At 38.6% G+C, this 16,536-nt stretch overlaps 1 protein-coding gene and 2 non-coding genes across 3 annotated transcripts; all 3 read right to left on the reverse strand.

Moving 5' to 3' along the window:
• Positions 1-11,047: 11,047 nt before the first annotated feature.
• On the reverse strand, positions 11,048-11,119 carry TRNAD-GUC. Its single transcript has one exon. It is a non-coding gene; the product is annotated as a tRNA-Asp (tRNA).
• A 1,560-nt stretch (positions 11,120-12,679) lies between these two features.
• Positions 12,680-12,751, reverse strand: TRNAD-GUC. Its single transcript has one exon. It is a non-coding gene; the product is annotated as a tRNA-Asp (tRNA).
• Positions 12,752-14,869: 2,118 nt separating this feature from the next.
• On the reverse strand, positions 14,870-15,388 carry LOC109211177. Its single transcript, XM_019374681.1, has one exon. The coding sequence runs from the start codon at positions 15,386-15,388 to the stop codon at positions 14,870-14,872; it is 519 nt and encodes a 172-aa protein (XP_019230226.1).
• Positions 15,389-16,536: the final 1,148 nt, after the last annotated feature.

A 16,536-nucleotide genomic window follows, 5' to 3' on the forward strand; every position in this document is an offset into this window, starting at 1 on the left:
CAATATAGGCCTAAGCCACAACTTGCATAATACACGCACCGATAAGAGACGGTCTGAACATACTCAAATCATGAAAAATAACTCAAACGAAAGAGCTCAGGGACAAGTTGGTATCAGAGCGAATACATTACAATATGCCCAGGGAACAATACCCAATCGAAAACAACCAAGAAATAACAGAAATCTCGAAACTAGCAAAACCCGAGCCCCGGGCCTGCTTCTCGAAAAATTACAAAACTCACATTACCGGATTCCTCGTCTCGCCACGAGTCCATACATACCAAGAACTCCCAAATCCGAGCTCAAATGACCTATCAAATCCCAATTTGGAATATCAAAAACTCAAGCCCTAGTTTTACCCCTTTTTAATGAATTTCAACCAATTTCTATGTTACATCTATCATAACCTCATGTATTTAAGTCAGGGGACTTACCTCCAATCGATTCCCAGTCAAAACTCCCTAAATTCTCGCCAAAAGCTCCCAAGGTCGCCCAACAATGGTGGAAATTATCCCAAGCTCGCGTATGAAATATTAAATAAAAACCCTTCTGAACAGTCCAGTTTTCGCTTCTGCGGTCCCGCTTTCGCTTATGCGGGACCGCTTCTGCGGCCAAATTTCCGCTTTTGCGGTGTTCATTAAACTTCCAAAAACCCGCTTCTGCGGTTCTAATTTCGCACCAGCGGTACCGCTTTTGCGGTCCGCTCTTTCGCTTATGCGGATCTTGCCTTCCATCTCCTCGCCGTTTCTGCGATCACAGCTCCGCTTAAGCAGCTCCGCTTGTGCGGTCCAAGACCCGCAGAAGCGAGAATACCATTAACAGCATGCTTTCAGCTGTATGAAATTCCAAAAACTCCCCGTTAGCCGTCCGAAATCATCCCGAGGCCCCCGGGACCTCGACCAAAGGCACCAACATAACCCAAAACATCATGCGAACTTGTTCCAATCATCACAACACACAAAACAACACTAAAATCATCAATCCACATCGAATTCAAGCCTAAGTTCTTCAAAAACTTCCGGAATGCGCTTCCGATCAAAAACCCAACCAATGACGTCCGAATGACCTGAAAATTTGCAGACATATCCAAAATCACCTAACCAAGCTACTGCAACTCTCGGAATTCCATTCCGACTCTCGAATCAAAATCTCGCCTATCAACCGGAATTCGCCAAAATACTAACTCCGCCAATTCAAGCCTAATTCTACATCGGACCTCCAAAATCAATTCCGATCACACTCCTAAGTCACAAATCACTTCCCGAAGCTAACCGAATCACCGAAAATCACATCCGAACCTTCTAACTCGTAAGTCAACGTCCGGTTGACTTTTCCAAAACAAGCCTTCCTTAAAGAGACTAAGTGTCTCATTTCTTATCAAAACCAATCCAAATCAACTCTCACACACCACATACCGATAATGAAACATGAAGAAGCAATAAACGGGGAAAATGGAGCAGTAACACATGAGACGACGGGTCGGGTCGTCACATGTGGTTACGTGACTCGCTGGGAGGTTTGGTTTTTGATTTTAGAGAGAAATGGGACACATAGTCCCTAAATTGGAAGTATAAGTCATAGGATCGACCGTAGTTGGAATAATGTGAAGACGACTCCAAAATAGAGTTTTGACGGTCCCAATAACTCCGTAGGGTGATTTTGGTCTTAGGAGTGTGTCCGAGTGTTGATTTGGGGGTCTGTAGGTCATTTCGTCGTTAATTGGCGAAAGTTGGAAGAACTTTGGAAGGTTTGATCGGGAGCAACCTTTTTGATATCAGGTTCAGATTCTGATTCCGGAAGTTGGAGTAAGTCCGTAATGTTAATTATGACTTGTGTGCAAAATTTGAGGTCAATCGGACTTGATTTGATAGGTTTCAGCATCGATGTGGAAGTTAGAAGTTCAAAAGTTCATTAGGCTTGAATCGATGCACGATTCGTAGTTTTAGCGTTGTTTGATACGATTTGAAGGCTCGACTAAGTTCGTATGATGTTTAAGGACTTGTTGGCATATTCAGACGGGGTACCAGGGGCCCCGGGTGTGGTTCGGATCGAATTCGGACCAATTTTGGACTTAGCTTCATTGCTGAAGTCCCAGGTCTGCTAGTGTCATCGCACCTGCGGAGGGTTTGACCGCAGGTGCGGAATTGCGGGTGCGGAGGGTGAAGCACAGAAGCGAAAGGAGACCCTAGGGGCTGGGCTCACAGGTGCGGACACCCGGGCACTGGTGCGCCTCCGCAGGCGCGGCCTTTTCCTCCACGTAAGCAGAAGTAGAGGAGGGGCTTTGGGCAGGTTCGCAAGAGCAGTCTCTTTCTCCGCAGAAGCGAGTTCACAGGTGCGAGCCATGGTCCACAGAAGCGGAACTCCTGGACCTAAGTGGAATCTGCACCTGGATGGTTTTTTCGCAGGTGCAGCGTCACAGAAGCGACCCAAAGGCCGTAAAAGCGGAAGTCGCTGGGTATAAAAGTTGTTCCTTAACTTGTAAGATTTTTGCTTCCTTACGTTTTGTAATTGTCCTCTTGATTTCGTGTTGTTACCTTCTGTGAATTTCTATCGTTACACTTCTCTGTCATTTCATTATATCATTATATTTTCTGCCTTATTTCTTATTATCCTAGTAGGTGTGATGACCCGATAGGTCATCTTATGTTTTAGAACCTAATTCTGCGCTTTGAAGCCTTAAACACCTTATTTAGCTCTCCTCGATTTGCGTGTACAGTTTCGGGCATCTTTCCGAAGAGCTTTTTATGTTAAAAATTGAGTAAAATATGAAATTTTTGCCTTAAAATCCATTTGAATTGACTTCTGTCAACGTTTTTAGCAAATGGATCCAGATTCGTATTTTGACGGTCCTGGTGGATCCGTATCGTGATTTATGACTTGGGCGTATGCCCAGAATTGAATTCGGAAGTCCCTAGCCCGAGTTATCATACTTTGTCGAAATTTGAAAATTAAAAGCTTACTGACTTTGAAATGTTTGACCAATGTTTGACTTTTTGGATATCGGGTCCGTATTTTTGTTCTCGGTATAGGTCCAATACCATATTTATGACTTGCCTGTCGATTTTGGTAAGAAACGGACTTGGTTTGACGTGATTCGGATGTCCGGTTGTTAATATGGCAATTCTAGAGTTTCTTGAAAATTTCATTTGATTTTGGTGACTAATTCATAGTTCAAGGTGTTATTTTGGCGATTTGATCACGCGAGCAAGTTTTTATGATGTCTTTAGACTTGTGTGTACATTTAGTTTAGAGCCCGGAAGGACTCGGGTGAGTTGCGGGTAGGCTACTTAGTGAAAATTGGACTTAGAACATTGTTAGTGAGCTTCAATTTTTGGTGGAGGCCTCAGACCTCGCAATTGCGAGGTCAGGCTTCGCATTTGCGACCTCTGATGGGTTCGCATTTGCGAGCAAGTCATCGCATTTCCGAAGAGTAGCTAGGGCACCTCAAGTTCGCATTTGCGAACAAAGCTTCGCATTTGCGAAGTGGGTCAAGGGACACAGTGATCGCAATTGTGATCCAAAGGGTCGCATTTGCAGGAGATCATTGTTCGCATTTGCGATGAAAGCAGAGATGTGAAGAGCTTCACATTTGCGATTGATTCTTCGCATTTGCGGGGTTCGCAAATCATGAATGCGACATCTGGAACTGATCAAAATGGGAGTTATATGGGATTTTTGTTAATTCCTCAAATTTTTAAAACAAGAAAACCCTAGAGGCGATTTTTAAAAGAGCTCTTCTCCCCCAAATCATTGGCAAGTGATTCTAATCAATTTTCTTTCAATCTTTCACTACTTTTCCTAAGATTTTAACCTAAAATCTTGTGTTTTCATGGTAAAAATTGGGAGTTTGGGTAATATTAGGGATTTTTGTAAAATAGGGGATTCAGACCTCAAATTGAGGTCAGATTACAAAATAAATTATATAACCGGCCTCGGGGATGAATGGGTAATCGGATTTTGGTCAGAATTTTGGATTTGGACCAAGCGGGCCCGTGAGTTGACTTTTGTTGACTTTTTCAATAATGACCTAAATTGAATCCTTTGCAATCGTGGGTAGTTCCTAAGGCTTAATTTGAATCGTTTGGTTGGTAATTTGCTACATTCTATTGGTTCGAAGGCTTGTTTGAAATGCAAAGTCGTGGTTGAGCTTTGAGTTGATCCTTTGGAGCGAAGTAAGTGTCGTGGTTAACCTTGACTTGAGGAATTAGGACTTGTTTGTCTATTTGCTATATGTTTAGATGTTGGGTACAATGTATATGTGAGGTGACGAGTACTTATGCGTTGTTGTCGGGTTATAGCATGTGGGTGGGACTTGTCCTTTGCAATTATTGCTTTCTTTGATCATGTTATCCATGCTTAGCTCGTTATTGTAAACTATCGTTTCACCGTTGTAATGAGTTTTTCGTGTATATTGAGTATTGATTCCAAAAGTTGAGATTTGGTATTGTGGACCATTGTTGAAGTAGACTTTGTCTTGTTGATCCTATCTCCCTGTATTACTGATCATTGTACGTGGTAAGGGGGGTATGTTAATGCACGAAGGGTGATGGCGTGCCATATTGTAAGTGTTAATACACGAAGGGTGATGCCGTGCCATATTGTGAGTGTTAATGCACGAAGGGTGATGTCGTGCTATATTATGAGAGTTAATGCACGAAGGGTAATGTCGTGCCTTATCTATTGATCTATACTGTGAGTGAGAGTAAAAGCACGAAGGGTAATGCCGTGCAATTTTCTTCATTGTGCTTAATTGTTTTTACTGGTTAAAGGCATATTGACTTGTTTACCGTAAAAATGGTAATAACAATTAAATTTGTTGATGGGACTCTAAAAATACGTGATCTATTTTTATGCTAGTTGTGAAGTAGTTGACGCTATGTGTGTGAAGTTTAAGGACGAGATGCGAGCTAAATAGAGTTATATTCGAACCGATGGGTTAGCCGTTCAGGGCCTCGAGCTAGTCGATTTGGGGCCTCGAGGTCGATTCCCGAGCTCGGGCTCGAGCTATTAGGGGCAGTCGGGGAAGGGCTAACGGTCGTGATATAATTAAAGAAGGCCCTTTTACGACCAATGATAAGCAATAAATGAATAACAGGTATGAAGATAATAAAATAGAGCAACAATATCGAGAGAGTGTGTTAGAGAGAAAGGAGAGAGAGAGTTGTCATATATTTCGTGTAGAATAGTTGGAGCAACATTGGTTCCCTACAAAATAGTAAAGATCCCCTTTATATAGAGGGGAAAACCTTATATGGTAAGACATACATTAGTTGTGAAGATATGGAGATGGGACAGCTAGATGCGACACCCTGATCTGAGTTCAGGGTAGGCCGGCTAGACCTTGTCAGACTTAGCCGCGTCTTGGGAACTCCCATTTTTACTTTAGCCTCGACCAATATTCTCTTCAGGCCGGGTGTCGATGAGCTCTAAGGGAGGAGGCTCGAGCGCATCTCTGCAGCCTCGAGGCTTCGAGGTAATATTCCGAAACGCCTTAATGACGGGAAATCGGACCCTCCGATTCTGTCGTATACATGAATATTCTGGTTATCATTTCTGTTGTATCTCTCGTATCTGGTATCTCCTTAGCATGTCTCCCTCCCAATAATACATGTATAACTTCTATTTGTTGTTATCTTGTACATATACTGTTAACTGCACATGTTCATTATGTAGGTGTCTTGACATAGCCTCGTCACTACTTCGTCGAGGTTAGGCTCGACACGTACGAGTACATGGGGTCGCCTGTACTCATACTATACTCTGCAGTTCTTGTGCAGATTTTGGTACCGGCCCTAATTGTCTGTGAGTTGGAGCAGCTTGGATTTGGCTCGTTTGGAGACTTGAGGTAGATCTGCTAGCGTTCGCAGACCTTGAAGTCCCCTTCTATTTTTCTTATTTCACTGTTTCTTTTCTTTCAAAAAAGTTGTATTTCTTTCAGACTCTATTTGTAGTAAATTTTAGAAGCTCATGGGTTGTGACTCCAGATCCGTATTGTAGTAGATATTGGGCATTTATGTCATTATGCACTCAGCTTTAATTCATTTTGTCTTAATCGACTCTATTTATTAAAATTGAATGAAAATTGACTTAACAGTTCTCCAACGTTGGCTTGCTTAGTAAGTGAAATGTTATGCGCCATCACCGTACCGAAGGTGGGAATTTCGGGTCATGACAGTAGGCCCCGTCACTACTCTACCGAGATTAGGCTCGGCACTTACTGCGTACCGTTGTGGTGTACTCATACTACGCTTCTGCACATCTTTTTGTGCACATCCAGGTACTTCCTACCTGACCAGGTATTAGTGAGCTAGTCCGTACATAGAGACTTCAAGGTATATATGCCAGCGTCCGCTGACCTCGGAGTCCCCCTCTATCTCTATTATGTTGTTTCCTTATCCTCATTAGACTCTGATGTATAGAGATATTTATTACTTCTCTTTAGAGCTTGTGGCTTATATCTACCGGGTTTTTGGGAGTTGTTATTATTTGAGTTGTAGTTTTTATTTATTACAGATGTTGACGTTTGGAGTTTTAGCTTAATATTTCAGTTATTCCGCATACTTGTCAGACTTACCTAGACTTAGAGACTAGGTGCCGTCACGACATCTTATAGAGGGAAATTGGGGCCGTGACATTTAGATTGACCATAAACAACCCCTTACGTGAGGTAACGACTATATATACATCAGGCGTGCGACATTTACCTGAAAGATATTTAACTTTTATAATTGTATACACATAATTTTTGTTTTGTCATTTTATTTGAGATAATTTAAACTTTGAAAGGATAGTATATAATAACAAAACTAATCACATGGGATTTCGTTATTCTCAACATACCAATTAAAATATTGTTGCATTTATATGATATAGAGATTTAGCAATTTATTGATGCCAAAAATATTTTTGTCATTAAAAAAAACTTAATTTTCTCAACTAACTTGTTTGCTCCAAAAGCATACGCGGTAATTTCTCCCTACTGTTTCAAAAAATTTTCCAAATCTTTCCCTCTTTTAATTTCACTATGCCTCAAGGTTTTCTCTTTTAACTGCCTTCTTTCCTGGTGCATTCCTTTCGCGTCAATTGCTTCAAGTGCGTTCTTTCTTCATCTGCTTCAATTTTATCTAGTTTAATTACGTTAAGTATTATTATTCTTCTCAATTTATGGCTCCTACACTGACTTTTGAGATCAGGGATTATGTTTTTTTCGTTTAATTACGTTTAAGTATTATTATTATTCTCAATTTATGGCTCCTACACTGACTTTTGAGATCAGGGATTATGTTTTTTTCGTTGCCCCAATGTTTCAATTTAATGATTTTTTGTTCAATTATTTTCAGGCTTGAAGGATGTCATGGGTTTTTCTGAAGGAAAGTATTCATTTGGGCAAATCAACTTTAGAATGTCGTTATTAAGGTGGTTTTTTGCTTTTCTCTTAATTCAATTTATTTTCTTTATCTCAGTAGCCATATAATTTGTGATTTTCAGTTGCAGTTTAGTTATTGCTTGAACCGATAATAAAACCATTATGGACAGTGTGCCTTGGAATAGTATTTCTTGAAGAATATGATTGATTAAATCTTGTTAAATATATATGCTTCAAAATATATTAATATTTTAAACAAATGGTAGCTCTGCTATTAGATCTCTTACTTTTGGCTACAGATTAGCCAGTGTTTCTGTAAAGAGCTTTTCATTTTGCAAAGCTTTTCCAAATTTCAATCATAATTTAGTTCTGTTGTGTGATGTTAAAATTGCTTGAAGAGACCCATACATTAATATAATATGCGAGAGCACATCCGAATTATTCAATCAGGGTGTTTGCTAATGTTATCTCTAACATCTACATTGGGGAATCTCAAGAAACTACATGGTCTTTAGCATCTGTTTTACTTGCTAAGGTCTTACAGTGAGCTATAATCTTGGGGATTTTTGGGTAGGTTAATTATTAGTTTACCACTGATGCTTCATTTATTTGGAAAAAAGACAGTGAACTATAATTTTCTATATGGTTACTAGAGATAGAGGGTGAAGAACATGCGCCTTACATTGAAGCATTTCAAGCACAAAAAGTGTACTATGAAGATGATGTGTTGTGCATCCAAAGCCAAAATATTTAATTTGTATGATGGAAGAAGAAATATATGAGAATAAGACATATCAAGAACAAGAACTTGAACAGTTTTTGGCCATGGTGACGAGTATGTACAATAGTTACATACCATCTAATTGATGATGTAGTAATGGAAAATATTATTACTGATTTAGCAACAGATGCATGAATAGAAACTTTATTAAATATGTGCCATATCTGAAGGTAACAGTATTGCATGGTTAAGTAGTTCTTATTTCATTTTTTTGGTTTATAGGTATGCTTAGAATGGTATTCATATTTGGTTTAGAAGCATGTTTAGAAATGTTATTCATATATGATTCACCCCTTTTATTTGATTCACCTCTTTTTTATTTATGATGTTCAGTGTTTCGCCGAGGGTCTATCGAAAACACTCTCTCTACCTCTCCAGTTAGGGGTAAGGTCTGCCTACACACTATCCTTCCTCGACCTCACATGTGAAATTATACTGGGTATGTTGTTGTTTGTTATTATTTGTGTTTAGTGTTTCCTTTAGGAGGATCTCTTACTATGAAGTAGTTCAAGGGACAATAAACTTGGTTGAAGCCAACTTGAATGGATGTTAATTTATGCAGATTTGGTTTAAAGATTGATGTGCTTGTATGATGACATTGAGGGGTAAGTTATGCTTCTTAATTCACCTCCTAAAATTTTGATTCTTTTACTTCTTTTCCACATATTATCAAGTAACCAAATTTGTTTCATATAAGTCGTTACTGATAGATACTAGTTGAATTCATACCTTAGAAAATACGATTAAGTTCCTCTAGAAATGAGATATTGAGGTAAGCTAGTAGTGTATATTTTTAAAGTTTCCAGAAATTTAGTACTTTTTGTTGCTTCTTTTGTTTGAAGTTAGCTCCAAATGTTTTTGACTTTGGTGTGGTTTGGTTTGGTTTGATAAATTAATTATTGGTTTATTTCACAGTTCCAGCATGGTGATATGTAGAGTGAGTCTGCTTCACTCGTGGGCGTAAGAGTATCATGAGGTGACAACAATAAAGATCACGAAGGAAATACTTGACACTTTTGTATATTCATTTATTGTTGACCTACTCTAGATTGTAAAATGTTTAAGTTATCATATACAGTATGTTTGTATAACTTTAGTTTGATATGAACTTGAATTTGTGATGCTGGTTTATTTAGATACTTTTAATGGAATTTGATTTACATTGTATTAATTGAATCCTGGAATTAAAATTTTCAATAGAAAAATAAATATTCTGGTAATTATAAACCGCTGCTAGTATTTAATTTTTTTTTAAAGATTGAGATAAAAATTGTGGGGGTTTATAACTCTCACATAATGTTTTTTTAAAATATTGAGATCATATTTGGAAGGTTATAAACTGTCACTGATTGCCACTAAAAACTCCCACAAATTATAAATTAATTTGTGGCGGTTGTCATGGAGGTTCTCAAAAACTCCCACAGAAATGCTTGTGGCGAAGGTAATTGTGGCACTTTTAAAACCGCCACAATTCATTTTGTGGAGGTCAAAAACTGTCACAAATCTTTAAATTAACCCCCACAAAATGAGCTCTTTCTTGTAGTGTAGGTCTAGAATACGAGTCGTGGAAGCAGCCACTATTGCTTGTATTAGGGTGGATTGTCTATATTATACTCCATGGGCGCAGGGGCGACTTAATACAATGGGGGGCCTAAAGCTAAACAGTATTTAGAAGCCTTAAGTCTTTTCTTATATTTAAGAATGTAAAGTCTATTTTTCAAACTTGTTTGAGATGCAATGTGGTTGATAATTTTTTTATAATCAATTTCTTCTAATAATTGATTATCAATTGACAATACAGTTAATCTTTTTCTGAAAAATTGTTTAAAGAGCTCCATGTTGATGTTGAATTAACATTTCAATCCATCTTTCTCTTTTTTAAATTGTGTGATTAATAATCTCATTGATATTTTCTACTTGACAAATTTAAATTCTAAAGTAATATATGTAATATAAAAATAATACATGTATTAGGTAAAATAACAAATGTCAAATTAAAGTATATAAAAAAAAAGATGATAGACAATGAAAGTAATAAAGCATGATTCTAGAAGCTGAATTATTTGATATTAACATAAAATGTCTCGCTCTAACGCTTAAAAGCTTGAGAAAGAATGAAAAAGGTATGTGCAATTTAATCTGTTCAATGTTCTTTGTGTTATTTTTGAGAGAATAGACATTTTAATATTGAAAAGAAAAGAATGTACAAAGTATAGATTTAAATATGAGACTAGAGAAAAAAAGAACAATGTATTAATGACTAAATATAAATTACAAAATGATTACTATTTAATCACTTTTTACATAAAGATCTTGTATTTTTTATTTTAAAACATTCATTATTTAAAAAAAACAATTATAAAATTCACTATTGAAAAATGAGGCCTCACTAATTTGGGGGCCTAAGGCCATTGCCTTAGTGGGTTCGGTCTTGAGTCGGCTCTGTTTGGGCGCGGCCGTTCCTCAAACCCTGCGTTAATGCGAGATGCCTTTGTGCAGCAGGCTGCCTTTTTTACCCCAGTATGTGGTGTTTTATTTTACTTTGTGACTCAAGCAAATGACTCAAGTTTAAATTACACTGCTCAGAAATACTTGCAGCAAGCCACATGACTTCAAACTAACATTTTGCTCTCTCTTTCTTCCATGTGTTAGGAGTAGTTGATAATCATTGCCCCAAGATCCAGCCATGCCATACGTGCTGTCTTCCATGTACAGACATTTAAGTTTTTTGAATAAACATGGGAGAGAACAGTCTTAAAAAGGAAAAGCATATGACAGTATAATTTAGAAATCAAATTTTAACAGGCAACGTTTCAACATTTGGTCATATACTAGTCAGTTGTCTTTTCCTTTCCTGAAACACACATTTGTTAAATTCTATATAAAAGAAAAAGGCACAGCGCCGTTGCCGGGGATCGAACCCGGGTCACCCGCGTGACAAGCGGGAATACTCACCACTATACTACAACGACTTCAATATACATCACAGTTCCTAGCCGGTATAGGACCTGCAATCTGCTAAGTGAAAAAAAGTTCGTAAATAGGGCGATAGTACTGTTTGATCTCTATACATCTTCATAGTTCCACTAGTTAATTTATTGGCAAAATACATAAAGCGCCCCTTCAAGTAGTCCTCAACGATCAACTGAACACCTCAATGAACCTCTTTATCATTTAGACACTTTAAGTGTCTATTAAGTAGATCGAGTAAATACCCGAGTGCAACTGATCATATGCGTGAGTTACACTTGCCGATGACGTGTCAAATAAGCCAATTAGTGAACGACACGTGTAATTTATATATAATAAATTTTAACACATATATAATTAACCAAAAGAAAATTAAAGAGGNAAGGCCATTGCCTTAGTGGGTTCGGTCTTGAGTCGGCTCTGTTTGGGCGCGGCCGTTCCTCAAACCCTGCGTTAATGCGAGATGCCTTTGTGCAGCAGGCTGCCTTTTTTACCCCAGTATATGGTGTTTTATTTTACTTTGTGACTCAAGCAAATGACTCAAGTTTAAATTACACTGCTCAGAAATACTTGCAGCAAGCCACATGACTTCAAACTAACATTTTGCTCTCTCTTTCTTCCATGTGTTATGTCATGGGCGGCTTTCCAGCCATGCCCCATGACCCCTTGGGCGCGCCCCGTGGCGTCCTAGCGAACCTCCCAATGCCTAGCGCCACGGACGGCCCCGTGGTCTTGGCCGCGCCAAGTGACAAGCGCGCAGGTGCCTCTGTCACCCCACCGATATCCCTCGCGAGCGCCATGCCGCAGGCAGAAGCCAACAGCGCCGCGCGCGCAGATCGTGATGCCAAAGACACTGCTGCTGACAACGGACCTGCTGCTGCCTTATAGAAAACTAAGTCATTTTCATTGTAAATATAGAGTAGTTTATTTCATGCACTTCCATTATGTTTCTCTAGCTTAATTAGGTCTACTCCTGTAACTTTGGTTTATTTTTTTTAAGTACTATTAGGGGGGATCAAGCAATCAAAACTTTCTAGCAAGCAAGCAATTCTCTGTACTGGTGTCTCTCCCCCTCGACACCGCGTTGGTTTTCTGTAACAGCTTTCATTAATGCAATGAAGCTTTCTTTCATTCTGAATTCTCATTTCTGTTCTCTCAATTGTTCTTGATATTGGTTTTCCCGTACGGCACTGACAATCTCGTCTAGCGTACGGAGGGGACCTCAGTTGGCGGACAGCAACTGCACTGACATCAGTTGCCTAGCCGTACGTCGCCCTTCCAAGGAATCTCAGGAAGGCGCCGCGTATCAGTTAGGAGTAGTTGATAATCATTGCCCCAAGATCCAGCCATGCCATACGTGCTGTCTTCCATGTACAGACATTTAAGTTTTTTGAATAAACATGGGAGAGAACAGTCTTGAAAAGGAAAAGCATATGACAGTATAATTTAGAAATCAAATTTTAACAGGCAACGTTTCAACATTTGGTCATATACTAGTCAGTTGTCTTTTCCTTTCCTGAAACACACATTTGTTAAATTTTATATAAAAGAAAAAGGCACAGCGCCGTTGCCGGGGATCGAACCCGGGTCACCCGCGTGACAGGCGGGAATACTCACCACTATACTACAACGACTTCAATATACATCACAGTTCCTAGCCGGTATAGGACCTGCAATCTGCTAAGTGAAAAAAAGTTCGTACATATGGCGATAGTACTGTTTGATCTCTATACATCTTCATAGTTCCACTAGTTAATTTATTGGCAAAATACATAAAGCACCCCTTCAAGTAGTCCTCAACGATCAACTGAACACCTCAATGAACCTCTTTATCATTTAGACACTTTAAGTGTCTATTAAGTAGATCGAGTAAATACCCGAGTGCAACTGATCATATGCGTGAGTTACACTTGCCGATGACGTGTCAAATAAGCCAATTAGTGAACGACACGTGTAATTTATATATAATAAAATTTTAACACATATATAATTAACCAAAAGAAAATTAAAGAAGGGAAAAACCCCTTTCCCCCAATACCAGCGGCAAACCCCCAACCCCCCCTCCCGCCGTATTCGCCTTCTTCCTTCTGCCCCTCTTCTGCGTCCCCATCAACTTCCGAGTCCTCCGCTTCACTTGTGAAAGCTGGCTTTGGTTAATTCAATTACTACTACTACTACTGTTCTTTTCCACCTTTTTGATGATCTTCTTTTTCAGAGGTTTACTGTGAATTCAAGCGGAAGAAGATAAGCTGTTGTCGGCGTGGATATGACGGAGGCTGTAACATCAGGGACCTGTAACAGCGTGGATATGCCGGCGTGGGCCTTTTTTCTTTATAATTTTACAATTTCTTAAAATAATATTTAACGCTCACATCAGAATTTTGGATCCAAATTGGATGTTCATTCAGATTTACGTTGTAATCTACAAAATTATTTTCATTAAAAGTAAGATCTTCATAATTATTTTAATATGTACTTGGTTTGAGTAAATCAATAGCTATCAGTGTTGGTTTGCAGGGAGGAGAAGTCAGCCGAGGATTCCATACAATTCAACAATATATTGATAATTTTGTTCTTTTGTGATGGAGGCAGAGATGATTTAAGGTAAAAAGGCTGTTGAATGGTGGAGGAGAGAATTGGAGGAGAAGGGGATGTAAAAATTAGGAGGGGTCCACATTATTTTAGGGAAAAAAAAAGAAAAAACCTAATTATAGGTAGGCAACTCGTGTCCCAGAGAGTGCATTTCACGTAATGGGGGCTGACATGGTCGGGTGTTTAGTTGATCTTATTTTATGAATACATAAAGTGTCTAGCTGGAAATGGACTCAGTTGAGGTGTTCAGTTGATCGTTGAGGACAACTTGAAGGGGCCGTTTATGTATTTCGCCTAATTTATTTTACTCGAGCACAAGTGAGGAGTGGTTTAAACGAGCACCGAATGTGTAGTTTATGCCTTTCAGTCACAACGAACTATACTTTACAACCTTGTAGGTTTTCACCTTTGATCACCACTAACAATTTCTGCCTAACACTTCTATGCTCTGAAGGTTAGACGTCAATCTTACTGTGATATTTCAGATTTTAGCGTTTCTTTTCATGTTTTGAGGCTTCCCATAAGCTCATATGATATTTTAAGAGTTGCTGGAATGTCTGTCTTTGGATCCGAAGGACTTGGGTGAGTTTCGGCATCATTAGGGAATTAAGTTGAATTTTTCACATATGCAGCAGGTGGAAGTGCGGCCACTCGTGCGGCCAGCAATCGTGGAGTGAGGCCAGCACTAGTATCTGCACTCCAGGTATGGTTGTCCAACGGGACGGGACGGGACGAAATTAACGGGACGGGACGATATTTAAGCGGGACGGGACGACATTTAAGCGGGACGGTGGCGGGATGGGACGAAACGGGACGGGACAAACGGGACGAAACGGTCGTCCCATCCCGTCCCGCTAACAAACGGGATGGGACGGGATGAGACGGGACGGAACGGGACGGGAGGGACGGGTTCGTGGGCCTTAAGTGTATTTTTTTTATAAGAAAAACGTCTAGTTTTTTGAAAATTACTATGTTTTTAAAGTTTGCAACAGCTAGATTTTTGACTTATTTTTTTTTTTTTAGTTAAACATTATATTTCTATTTCCTCAAAATGAATACAATTTAGTCCTAGTAGCAGTTTTGACTCACTGCTACCACTATACATCATCTATCAATTACAAAGTCTATACTATGCTATATTTGATATGCTGTATTTACAATCAAGGAAAAAAATCCAGCTGCTCCAATGCTGCTTTCCATCTACTGTGATTCTTCCCTCGTACATGGATGTGTTGGACCATCTCCCTGCAGACCTTCTGCTCATCAATCCTCTTTTGCTCAAATCTGCTACTATTCCTCTCCCTCCATATCACTGCAACCATCATAGTAAAAATGCAGCAAGTGATGCCACTTAATCCTTTCCTGCTTTTTGCTATAATACTGATCCACTGCAGTTCACATTCCCAGTCACCTATGTTCCTTGTGTACCCCAGCCATTCACACATTTTAGCCCATATTTTGTTTGTGATCATGCATTCAAAATATAGGTGGTTGAAGGTTTCCTGAGTTTGTTTACAGAAGGTGCATTCATTTGGGACATTGATGCCTATTTGCATTAATCTATCCACAGTTGCTAATCTTCTCTGCATTGCAAGCCATAGGATAAATCTGAATCTATGATGCACACCTGGATGTAGCATTACTCCTCTCCATGCAACTTTAATGTATTCTGGCACCATTTTCTTATACAAATGCTGAATTTTGAACTTCCCNTCAATAGAGGAATCAAAACCTGTTATATCATCCATATCTTCCCATAAAACTTCTGCTCCAGACTTAGAAGTAGAAGGAGCAGTTTCAATACTAGTTGTATCCATAGATTTATATTTATCAAACATTGATCTAGCATAAGAATATATGCTAGCTTGGCAGTTTTCGAGAGATGGTTGTTCATTTTCTTGAATTTCTAAATTCTCATAAATTTTACGAACAAGTCCCTTTGCACCTCTTAGTTTTAAAGATGGGTTAAGTAGATTAGAAATTAAATAAACTTCGGGAATAGGGAAAAATACTTTTTAAATTTTAAAATCATTTCTTTAATGGCCGGTGCATAAGTTGGATTTGTTTTATACTTACCAAATACAACAGAAATTCCACAAATATACCATAATATTTGTGTAACAGTAGGATAATATATACCAGAAAATTGTTTTGTAGCATGATAAAAATTTTCTAAAAATTTAGTAAGCTCTCTGATCTCATCCCAATCAGAATCAACAATTTGATCAATAGGGTAAGCATTATGCATTTAAATACCTTTTGGATAGGCACCCGATAATCATAAGCAACTTTAAGCATTTCATAAGTAGAATTCCACCTAGTACAAACATCTTTTGGAACTTTTCTAAATGGAAGGCCAGCACTAACACATTGTTGAGCAAATTCACGAATTCTACTTTGCTTATGAGCACGAAAAATATAGCCACAAGCATGTTGTATTTTACTACAAGCATCAGAAAATAAATTAAGACCATCTTTTACAACCAAGTTAAAAATATGGCATGCACATCTAACATGAAAAATTGTTGGATTAATTGGACAAAGTCTAGATTTTAAGCTATTTGCCGTGGTTGTGTTAGCAGAAGCATTATCTAAGGTGATAGTTAAAACTTTATTAACGAATCCATAAAAATCAAATATTTGTAGAACAGTAGTTGCAATATATGCTCCAGTGTGTTTTGAATCAACAAATTTATAACCAATAATACGTTTTTACAAGTTCCAGTGATGATCAACCCAATGACATGTAACAGTTAAATAATCACAACCATTAGGACTACGACCTATATTAGATGTGATAGACACTTTACAATCTAAGTGAAAAAAT

This window comes from Nicotiana attenuata, unplaced genomic scaffold (genome assembly GCF_001879085.1).
Source record: "Nicotiana attenuata strain UT unplaced genomic scaffold, NIATTr2, whole genome shotgun sequence".
Classification (NCBI taxonomy): domain Eukaryota; kingdom Viridiplantae; phylum Streptophyta; class Magnoliopsida; order Solanales; family Solanaceae; genus Nicotiana; species Nicotiana attenuata.